This window comes from Vidua chalybeata, chromosome 5 (genome assembly GCF_026979565.1).
Source record: "Vidua chalybeata isolate OUT-0048 chromosome 5, bVidCha1 merged haplotype, whole genome shotgun sequence".
NCBI classification, from domain to species: domain Eukaryota; kingdom Metazoa; phylum Chordata; class Aves; order Passeriformes; family Viduidae; genus Vidua; species Vidua chalybeata.
Window position 1 is genome coordinate 38,261,690 of NC_071534.1, and position 11,384 is coordinate 38,273,073.

The 11,384-nt window shown below is 40.7% G+C and overlaps 1 protein-coding gene across 2 annotated transcripts in view; it reads left to right on the forward strand.

Moving 5' to 3' along the window:
* CPM (carboxypeptidase M) overlaps positions 1–10,744 on the forward strand; it is a 28,302-nt gene extending 17,558 nt beyond the window's left edge. For both annotated transcript variants that reach the window (XM_053944198.1, XM_053944199.1), the window contains 6 exons: positions 5,161–5,333; positions 6,761–6,945; positions 7,195–7,365; positions 8,173–8,325; positions 9,361–9,509; positions 10,044–10,744. In XM_053944198.1, the coding sequence (XP_053800173.1) occupies positions 5,161–5,333; positions 6,761–6,945; positions 7,195–7,365; positions 8,173–8,325; positions 9,361–9,509; positions 10,044–10,283 (1,071 nt within the window). In that variant the 3' untranslated portion in view covers positions 10,284–10,744. The remainder of the gene's footprint in view (positions 1–5,160; positions 5,334–6,760; positions 6,946–7,194; positions 7,366–8,172; positions 8,326–9,360; positions 9,510–10,043) is intronic.
* The last annotated feature ends 640 nt before the right edge of the window (positions 10,745–11,384 follow it).

An 11,384-nucleotide genomic window follows, 5' to 3' on the forward strand; every position in this document is an offset into this window, starting at 1 on the left:
AAGATACAAAATGAGAAGTTCTGTTCTCAAGTGTTGTTTGGTGATGCTGCCCTTCTAACCTGTTATGATCACACATATGACACTTAACTTTGACTCAGCTGGCCCACTGCTCCAAAAACATAAAAGCTGGGGTGGAACCTGAATTACATGTGTGTGGGCTGTTCACACATGCTGCTGGAAGAAAATCTAGGTTATTTGGAAAGCTGCCCAATAGGGAAGTTCTAATAAAGTAATGTTATTACACAATACCATGAGAGGAGTATTTTTTTCAGAACTGAAAAAATTTATTTTTTTAAGTAAGTTCATCTTTCTTGATACTCTTAAGACATAACCAGCCAAGATTTAAAAGATTTTCATTTGTGTTCACTGTTACCAGATAGAGTGAACTTTTGCCCCAGAGGCAACAAAAAACTTCTCCCATTCTTTATGTTGCCTATATGAAGCTGGATACCATTTTTAGTAGTACTTTTTGTTTAACCTGGGCCAAATTAAAACTGATTTAAGCTAACTTTAATCAAGATGGCAGTAATTGCACAAAATGCCTGTGAAATGTTAATAAAATCTTCAGAGGGAAGGTGAGGGAGAGGTTGCCTGATCTTCTGGGGCAACTCCCATTCTGAATTAGACAGCAGCGTCTCTTGTCCCTGTCTTGTACTCTTACTTTAAAGACCTTCTCTTTCTAAGTCACACATTCCTTCCTGGGGAAGAACTCCTCCTGCTTAACATTGACCACAACCAAATCCCCAAATACTCCTAAGTCATAAATGGAGCAAAACCATTTGGACCCTCTGTGCCAGTGAGTTAAGTCTATTCTATACAACTGAACAGATAGGATCTAATTGGAAGGCTGTTCCTGAACCATATCTATCACTGCAGGAAAACCCTTTAAGGAAAAGCACATCTGAACAAGCTGTAAACTTCCTGTATGTTTCTGCTTTCCCCTTTAATGTATTGAGTATATGGCTTTAACTTTCTGCAGCTGTAGTGTAACTGGGCCATCACAAGATAAACTCTTTCTCAGGATGGCACTGCTGCTATCAGTCCTTTTCTTTTAAAGTGTCCACTTCTGGTCACTTTATTTTCTCAGTATATAAAATAACAACAATGCAAATAATATTAAATATTACAATTGCTTATTTGTAATAAACAATTTATTTATAATAATATAAATAAAACACTAATATAAATAATATAGTAATATGGTAGTATAAAATACTATTAAAAATAGTAGTATTTTTCCTCTTTCACTGTGTGAAACTGATAAGTCTGAACTAGCCTACATGAAAGGATGTGTTTATCTCCTGCCTTATCTTGTGAAATAAGTTAAAGCAACTCTACCCTATTTTCCATGTCATCATAGACATTGTCATATCCACAGTAGGGTTTCCTGAAATATTAAGGCTTAAGTGAATAAGGGCTGGAGTAGATTTATTTATTTAGTGATCAATATAATGGAACCTTAAAAAAAACTCCGAACAATGAACTAATGAGTCTTGTGTAGAATTTCTTACTCTTATTTCTAAAAAATTAATGGAAGCTGCATTTATGCTATGAAAATACCACTGTGGGGAAAAAAAAGCTATTTTTTTATCATCTAATTGCACAAAAAGAATACTGCATATGCTGCACAACTTGCTATAAGGATTTGTAAGTCTGTATTACCATGTTCCCAGTCCTGTGTGATATACTATTGAAGTGATATGCAGGGAAACAGTATTTGCTCTAGGAAAAACCCACTATTTATAAAAAACATTTATTGTATAGTGAACTGTTTTCCACCTAGCTTCAGTCTTAGCTCATGTGATGTGAAAAAGGTCAGAAGTACCAGAGATTTCAAAATTCAAAACAATCAAATCTCAATGCTAACACCAGACTTTGAAAAAAGCTGGATGTTGCTGAGGTCTGTTTCAGCACATTTTAACACTGCCTTGCTGCAGTTGGTTTTTTGGTTATTTTTCTTCACACTCTTCTGAGTGGGAAAAGAAAAAGCTATCCATGTAAATAGCCAGGTAAATCCTGAAGCCAGTGGAGTATGTCCAGTTGGTAACAACTTGTGCCACTTACTGTTCAAAAGCATTTCCTTGAGTGATAAACCAGAGAGCTGCCCTTTGCTGTCATACATGTGGTATTTCTCAGATGTCCATAGCAATTGCTGCTGTAGAAATGAAGGGATGTGTGCCAAACTATTGGCACAAGCAGTCACTTCAGTGCTGGCATGTTTTAGCCAAGAAGGACAGCCCCAGTGGGGTGTGTCCTAGCGGTGCATGATAATTAGTGCAGTACAAGTGTTAAAAATAACATTCTTGCAAGTGTGGCATTTCAGTGGGAAACCAGGCTGGCCTATGCTCATACTCTGCTCCCTTAGGTGGGGCTGTGCCTGGTATGCTGCACCTGGCCTGTGGAGCAGCCAGGGCTAGAGCGAAGAGCCAGGCAAGACTGTGTTGCCCTGAAACAGGTCCTACCTGATGGTTTGGATCTTTCTTTCAACATCGTTCAGCTTAAAAACCAGGCCATGTTTAAGGAAAGAATTTTAATAATAAAAATGGGCAGAGTCCATCCACCCATAGTCCCCTGGTATTAGGTCTCTATCATGTGGTAACAAAACTGTTCTAAATCCAGGGCTGATGCAGTAAAGTGTTACAGCACAGGTGCAATTGGACCTAACCTTAATCTCCTAACTGGCTGCCTCTCTGGCTTCTTGAGTAATGCCTGTGGCAGCTGAGCAGGGTGCTGACACAGCCCTGCCAGCAGGCAGAGTCACAAAGTTTAAAGGGTTTGTGTACAGAAGCAGCATTGCGCCCTTTTCTACAGTGTTGATCTGTGCCCTGACACATGCACGCTTCTTCATTCAAGGCTTCCCCTGAGGATCACTGAAAGCCTTTCCTGCTGACTTTCTCCCTTTGGGGCACAGGAGGAAGCTGACATCTGAAAGTGCACAGAGAAACTTGATGTCTAATTGTATCCCTAGAAGTAAGAGAAAGGGATTTCCTTTGCTTTTCTGTCACCCTTTGTGTGAAATACAATAGCACAATCAGCATCTCATCTCCCTTGGGCTAGTGCAATGAAAGCTAAATGTTCATGTCCTCTCAAAGCCCCAGAACACATATATGCTGTCCCCTGCTCTTCTCTCTATCTTCATATTAAACCTGAGGCTGGTAAACGTGTCTGTCCTCGACTTTACTGTCAGCAACCTACCTTCAGTGTGTCTAGATCCTTTATTTGAAGCTCTAAAATGAAGCTCTAAGTGACTCATAACTCTTATCCACAGACGCTCCTGACCTCTGTAGTAACAGGGTAAAGCTTGACTGAGCAGCAGATGCTTTCCAAGGGCTTGATCAAAACTTGACCTTGAACTTTCCCAGAAATAAAAACTTTCCCTCAGATATTTCCAGATGTGCTTTCCCAAGCAATGCAGGGTGCTCTGGACCAAAACAAAACCACCCCTCTGTTACCACACCAAAACAGTGGTAAATAAGCATACACTTCTCTCACAGTGTAATCACCCAAGTGCCAGCACTCTTATGATAATCTGAATTGCCTAATGTCCTGAGTACAACAACAGCTATACCAGGAATCCTATAAAATAGTTTGCAAAATACTGTACATGTAAGTAAATCTGGGATTAACTTTTAATTGCGGAGAATATAATCTGTGAAAATCTGGTCATCTTTCATTATTTGTAAACATTGTTCTTTTCTACCACATTGTTTTGTTACTTTTCTTTTTTCCCCTTTCTGCTCCTGCTTCTCTACCCTTTCTTTTTGGGGCTTATTTTGGTCAAGCACTGAAGAGCACTTTCCCAGGTTCTCCAGCAGTCCAGTCTTGTCTGTAGTTTAGCTGTCTCTGTAGTAGAGCTATTCTTGCTGATTCTGAGTCTGGTAACTTCATGTCTCATGCCCAGGGCTATGAGTTGGCTGATTTCTCTCCTCTCCTGTCCTCTCCTTTCTTCCCACACCCTTATAATGCTCCCAAGATGTCTATCACCCTTTTCAAGAGCTGCCTGTACAAGACAGGTTCTGTTGCATCCCTTCTTAAATTTCAGAGTATATTTATCACACCTGCAGAGCAGTCTTCACATACTCAGGTGCTGGTTTAGATCCTGTTGTGATATACCAGGCTTTGTTCTTGGAGATAAAGTAGAGATAAGTTTTCTCTAGAACTCATCTACTTGCAAGTCTTTGTTCCCTTTCTAGACAGGGTTTAGGAACCCTAAAGCACCCTTGAGGCATGGGTCACAGTGCTGTGGAAAGTGCCCCAGGAAAGTAGGGTCCAGTAAACATTAGCAGTGGTTTATGGGGTAGAATAGAATTGTCCTTAACTCTGGATTGTGTACTTGACACTATTTTGCCCAAAATCTGATAGACTAAAGGGAGATGTCAGCTTTCATGACTTACTCGAACTTATAAGAGCAAAAATATGGGTTTAGCTCCTTCTCTGCCTCTGCCTTTCCTTGATCTAAAGTCTGTATCCAAATGTCTTTCCATGTCCTTTTCTAAGGATTTATTTGGTTTCCCCAATGTGCATGCTCATGACATTAAAATAAAGCAATGTAACAGAAGTATCTATGTGGCCTCTTTGATCTTGTATTAATATTGACTTCCCATAAAAGAGGATCAACAAGAAAAAATCCTGCTCTGTGGCATCCTGGAAAACATGGCAGACTTGTCCTCCCTTCCTTCTGAAGCACCACTGCCAAGTGCTGCCACACAGCACTGGCACTCATGTGCAGGGTCACTGAGGCACCAGCACAGAGCTGGGACCCTGCAGTGGGACTGAGAAAATGCAGTGGAGTGTTCCCAAGCCCACCTGATGTTTATCAGGCAGCTTTAGTTTTTGTTATAGCTATTCCTTATCCATGCAAGATTTAAGCAGTGCATCTGACACAGTCAGTTTCCCATTATACAAAAAGGTCTGGTTGATCTGGGTTTAAAACCCTTGTGAAAACCCTCCAGTGATTCCTTTAATCTATTCAGTTGCTTTAAATATATTTAGGGGAGAGCATAAAACAAAGTAGTGTGGATCAGTGTGCTCTCATATGCTTTGTATGTCTGTGCAGTCCATAAGAAAAACCTGGAAGTTCAAGGCGGTAGATCTTTATTTATTTATTTTTCTTCTTCTTCCATATCAGACTTAAAATAAAATCTGTGCTTCTTTACACAGACTGTTGGGAGAGAAATCCTGCTCCATTTGATAGATTTCCTGGTGACCAGCTATGGACATAACCCAGTTATTACCCGGTTACTCAATAATACCCGGATTCATATCATGCCAACGATGAATCCTGATGGATTTGAAGCTACAAAAGTGCCTGATTGTTATTACACACGAGGAAGGTAAGGGTGGCTTAGGAGGCTGGGAGAGGTAAAATAAATGGGTGGGGAGTAATAATCGCAGCTAGCCAGAAAACTTAATCACACTTGGTGGAGAGCAGTCTACAGGATGTGCTAGGGCTAATTTTTGTCTGTGCCCTTCTGAAGACGCATTGTTATGGCATAGAGTTTCTGGAAGACTGAGTCAGACTGGTGTTTATATGTGGTGTGGCCAGAAAAAATTGGTCAGAATAGTGTAATGACCTCACCTTTTAGGCAGGAGACCCAGATTGCAAATACAAGCACAATTCCCTATTTTGTACCACCTTTAGAGTGCTACAAGAAAAGAAGGAAAATTCCACCCACAGGGGTCTATTTCAATTGGAGAATTCTGTAACCCTTCTTAATGAGAAAAGGTGTGTCTAAGCTTGTTGAATGGTCTTTAGCAATGTGTTTAAAAATCATGTTGAATGTGGATTTAGTAAGGAGGAGTTACACAAGCAAAGCTGGCTATAATAGGTTCTTTGCTAATAGCGATGGTAGGAAAAAAAAAACTACACAAAAGAAAATATAACTTGGCATTGCATCCTGTGCTACTTTTGCATTCTTTATTGTGACTATTGCAGAGACCAAAAAGGGGATGAAAAGCTTAACAAGCTAGAAGAGGGAAAGAGACAGTGAGAGAATGGGAAGAAACACTCAAAGAACAGATTTGGAATGTGCAGAAAAAGCAAATCCATGAGCTAGAAGTTCTCTTGCACCACTGGCCTTAGCAACATCAGAAACAAGTGAAAGAAAGTTTAAGTACTTTAGGTGACCAGTGTAGGCCATCCTTTTTATTAAGAAAAAATGTATTCCTCAGCAAATAGATGGGACTTGTATAGAGGCACTGTCAAATAGAGGGGAGTTTAACAGACTGAGCTCAAAAATTAGCACAGTCAACGGTCAATACCCTCTTTGTTCCCATACTGACCTATCTGAGAGAACAAGCAAGAAAGCATTTGAACAGGCTGGGCATTAAGGTTCAGGGAGAATAAAATGCATCCTGTGTTTGACTCAATTTTTTTGAGAGTGAGATCAGCCCAAAGGATACAGCCATTCAGTAATTACATTGGTTCTATACAAGCAGGAAAAACACATACAGGAAGAGGACAAAGTCCTTCTGATCTGGCTCTAGTTTTTCTAATTCACTTATGAGTAGGTGTGCATCCTATGTGCAAGTTAAATATTCTGTTTCCACTTAGAATTGTTTTATTGTGGCCTATGAAAATTCCAGTGCTGCCAGAAAGCAAACTGAAGTCCATCACCCTAATACTTGAGAAATAAAAAATGGACATCTTCCCTATTCTCTGAAGATACTAGCACACCACAGATCTGGAGTACTGGGAGGCTGGTGATGTGGAAGCATCCACAGGCAAAACAGTAATGGGAATGTCTTCTCTCTTTCTAAGGTACAACAGGAATGGAGAAGATCTGAACAGAAATTTTCCTGATGCATTTGAAAATAACAGCGCCAGCATTCAGCCTGAGACTCGAGCAGTAATGGACTGGATAAAAAATGAAACATTTGTTCTCTCAGCAAACTTGCATGGGGGTGCCCTGGTTGCCAGTTACACCTTTGATAATGGTAACCCAGGTAAGCTGGTGAAAAACTGTTCTCCCACAACAGACTGAGTTTAGGAATGTTGGCTGTACCAAAGCAAAATTTGTAAGGGTTCCTGCAAAGTTCTTCTAGCTTTTCAGCTGGGATGGGCAGAATTTGATAAACCCCATCAAAATTCACTGCCTAATATGGCCTTCTGGGAGATGTTTATCCTGCATGTAAGCCAACACTGTGTGTTTTACCAGTAATGAGAGTTGCACAATGGCTGTCTTCACTCTGCAGTTACTGGCTCTTTGAAAGGCTATAGCAGATCTCCAGATGATGATGTCTTTATTCACCTGGCAAGAACCTATTCTTCCAACCATGCCAGCATGTACAAAGGGACAGGGTGTGACAACAGGCAATCCTTCCCAGAAGGCATTACCAATGGGTACTCTTGGTACCAGCTGGAAGGTAAGAATGTCATTGATATTTCATTCAGCTGCTCCTGGTAAGATGTTTTCTCACTTTCTCCTGCCATCTCTGATGATGAAAGGGCAGTCATTTTAGTCAGAGTAGAGGGCTGATGAGGGAAGCAAGTCAACTCATTCATGCAGATTCTGTGTTTTCAGACTCTTCCAGCCAGCAATTACACAAGTGAATGAGGCAGTTGCTGCTGTTTGCCTGCTTCTGTGCCCTTGCTTAAGGCATGCAGTAGCTGTATACTTACATACATGTGCACACACTGCTTGGCATCAAGATCTTCTCCTTTCAGAAAGAAAACTAATCTTCTATTCATATGTCATCCATTTTTTAATGTTTAATGACTGAAATAAAAGTTTTCATTATTGTTTATGTGTAGTCAAATAGAATACGGGGCTTGTGCACTGCGTGCGTTGTTTTCATTGTATTAAAATATTTAAAAGGGTCTTGGAATGGCTTTGGCAGCAGCAAATCCTACGCCAGCCTATCTGTCCCTTTTTAGTTGGGAAAGCTTGAATGAATTGAAGTCAAAGACCCACCCTTTCTCATCAATCATCATCATTTCCAAAATGAAGTACGCTTCAGAAAACAACACTCTGTGAGTAACTAGAGTAAATAATTAAGTTGGTTTTTCACAGGAGGCAGTAAATACAAGTGTGGCATTGAGGAATAATTTATCTGAATTACTTTTCTTACAAGTATGATGCAAGTACCAACATTTTAACTCTCCTATTATTTGTCTTTTAGTTTGACCTTAGTGTTTCTTTGCAGCTGAAAAGTCTTTTATTTACTTTTAAGGTGGAATGCAAGATTACAACTATGTCTGGGGACAGTGTTTTGAAATTACACTAGAGCTGTCGTGCTGTAAATATCCTCCAGAAGTCGAGCTGGAAAAGTTCTGGAGAGACAACAAAGTTGCTCTGATCGAATATATCAAACAAGTACACATAGGTGGGTATGCGAATGGGGGCAGAGTGAAAACTGAGGCCAGCTTAGAGGGAACTCCTCAGCAGCCTGGGTCAGTGTCACAGCTCACAGGGGAGAGATTTGGTGTTAAGTTGGGAGCTTCTGAACAAGAAGTGCTACAAAGCCAGGAATGGGTAAGGCAGGAGAACTTAGAAGTGTGTCAGGCCAGGGGCTACTACAGGTGTGCAAGGGGCTTAAAATGTGCTGGGGCAGAAGCAAGGGACAGGCCTTGGGGGCTGTCTGACCATGCACTCCCCCCTCCCCTCATTCTCCTGAGCAGCCTTGGGATAATCATTTATTTCAAAGGTCTCTCAGTGTATGTGTGCCTCAGCACTAGAGTCATGGGTCTCTGCTGCTTAGATTTTGTAAATTTGAAAGGCTTCTCTAGGTGTGATCTAACTTCACATTTGGAAAAGAACTGCTGCTTAGTGAAGCTATGGTGCTTTTCAATGAGTCAGAGGGTTTGCACAAACCTGTTGCTTATCTTGCATTTTGTTGCCCTAACTGCTATTTTTAATCTCGGCTTAATGGCTGTGCTGCCTTGAAGATGGTGTGTGGGAATTAAGGGAAACTACTTCATAAGCAGACATTGTTCGTATTCTGCCTTTGGGAAGTACTAGACAAGAGGCTGACTTATTTTAAATAGCAAAAAAAAATGGGGGGGGGGGGGCATGGGTGTGTTTGTGTGCAAAAATTGCCAAACCTGTACTCAAGACTGAAGCCCTTCAGTAAAGGACATACAGTAAATGTGTACGATACCTTCAGCAAATGAGACTTGGAAGAGGAGATTACAATACTGCTTTCTAACTTAACATGAGGGTAAACTATTAACATCAGCCAAGGATTTTCTGGTTTAATTCCCTTGAGCAAGGCCTAAGTCACTAGTGATAATGTTAGATGTGCTGAAATGTGGTGAAATAGCCTTTGAGTGCATCCAGCAACAGAACAGTCTGCCTTTCTCAGAGAAGGAGGCTCACCAGTTACAGTTCATTATCTTTCCCTCCTCTCCCTTTTTCATAGGTGTCAAAGGCCAAGTTACTGATAAGAATGGGAATCCTATTCCCAATGCCATTGTGGAAGCCAAAGGAAGGCCACATGTCTGCCCCTACAGAACAAATGAACAAGGGGAATACTTTCTTCTCCTTTTGCCTGGGACATATGTGATCAATGTGAGTATGCAGCCTTACTGAAGTATTGTTTCTAATTGCACTGAGTCCCTGAGCACAGTGAGACTGCAGCCTTAGAGGTGGGTGAGCTGAACTGCTCAAGTCATAGATAGGAGGTGTAAAGGCTCTTTAGCAGACTTTAAAAAACTATGTATTTAAATATTAGTCAGCAGAAAGGAATTTTTTTTATACAGTCCTCAATGTCCAGAGATAAGCACTACTTGGACCTTGATGGTGGAGCCAGCTGAGATGAGAGTGTGGAGCACAGCAACAGGAGCTTGAAGTGTTTGAAACAAACCACAGAGCTCTTGCGGGGTGAGAGTGTGGAGCCTGGGATCCACAGCACAGGCTGACACCACCACGGGTGACTGTTATTTCCTTGTGCCAAAATGGTTTCTCTGTGGAAGTCCAAAGAACATCCATGCACTGTAGGCTCTGCCTGCTGCTTGCCTTGTACGTTTAAAGTATAAGCATTAATTGTTTCACAGTTGAACTCAATGTTTCAAACCAAGGAAGAACTCTTATGTTTGCTCCTAGGCTACTGTACCAGGATTTAAATCCATGCTGAAGACAGTGGAAATACCTGACAACACTGGAAACTTCAGTGCTTTGAAACAGGATTTCTCTTTCCCAGAGATCTCAGATAAGATCACATCAAGAGTTGCTTCATGTCCCAAAACTCCCCTCTACCAAGAGCTCACACGGGCTTCAGCTGCAGTAAAACCAACAGTACATATCTTGGTTTTAATGACCATTATACTTGTAATTTTCAAATAAAGTCAGGAATGACAAAGGCAAAATCTTCCTACACAAATGTGGCTTTTCAGAGAAGGAATTGTATATACAAAAGAATGTATGTTTTTATAAACCAAATTCTCAGATTCACAATCATGTTTACTGTATTTTGTAAAATACTGGCTTGACAATTGAATGTTTTACTTTAGTTATAGTAGACATATTTTTAATAGTAACAGACTATCATATTATTCTATGTAAATATCTTACTCTGAAGAAATTTTATATACCCTATGGAGAGAACCGTAGAATTTTGATGCAGAAAGTACAAATACATTTTGAAGACTTTTCCCAAATTCAAAAACATTGAGAATTGTATTACAATGTTTCATGCAAGCTCAGGCTCCTCACTGAGCCAACAGCTCAGGTGCCACACAACTGTAAGTCATCAGCTCAATACTAATTTCTCATAATAAAGCCACTACTGTAAATGAAAAATGGCATTTTTATATATGCTCTTTCTTACCTGGACAGATGAGATGGCTCAGGGCTCAACTGAGGTAAAAACCAGTAACACAGATTTGTTTTAAGACAAGAAGATGAAAACCAAATGTGAGTATCTACCAAAGGGCCATGCTGTGGAAGCTGGATGATAACCCACACCAACAGGGAAAAGGGAGGAATTTGTGGCTCTGAAACCAGTGTTCTCCTGTGGCAGAGCTGCTGAAAGCAATGTGGAAAGAGTCACTGACAGCTTTACACCTTGTCCATTTTCCATTTTTAACTGAATTTGTTGTGGCACAGAACCACATACAATTCAGAATTCTTTGAATAGTTTTAGCAATGGCTTTATACTGTTTCAACAGCTTCACAGCCCTGCTACTCCACTGTTGGGACTGTTTAACACCCATGCCAGGAGCTGGCAGGCACATCAGCAAGGCACCAGCCAGCTCCAGTTACAGAGGGTTCTTTCAGTGTTCCCCTGGCTAGGTTGTACTGCAGGCAGGATTAGCAGATTCCTTTTGCCTGGCCAGTTGCAAGTCATTTTCAGAGCCCTTTGAAGCTGCCCAATGAACAGAAAATTTATCAAGAAAAGCCAGTTAGTACCATCTCCTGTGTTTACTTTAAAGCTTTATCTGCCAG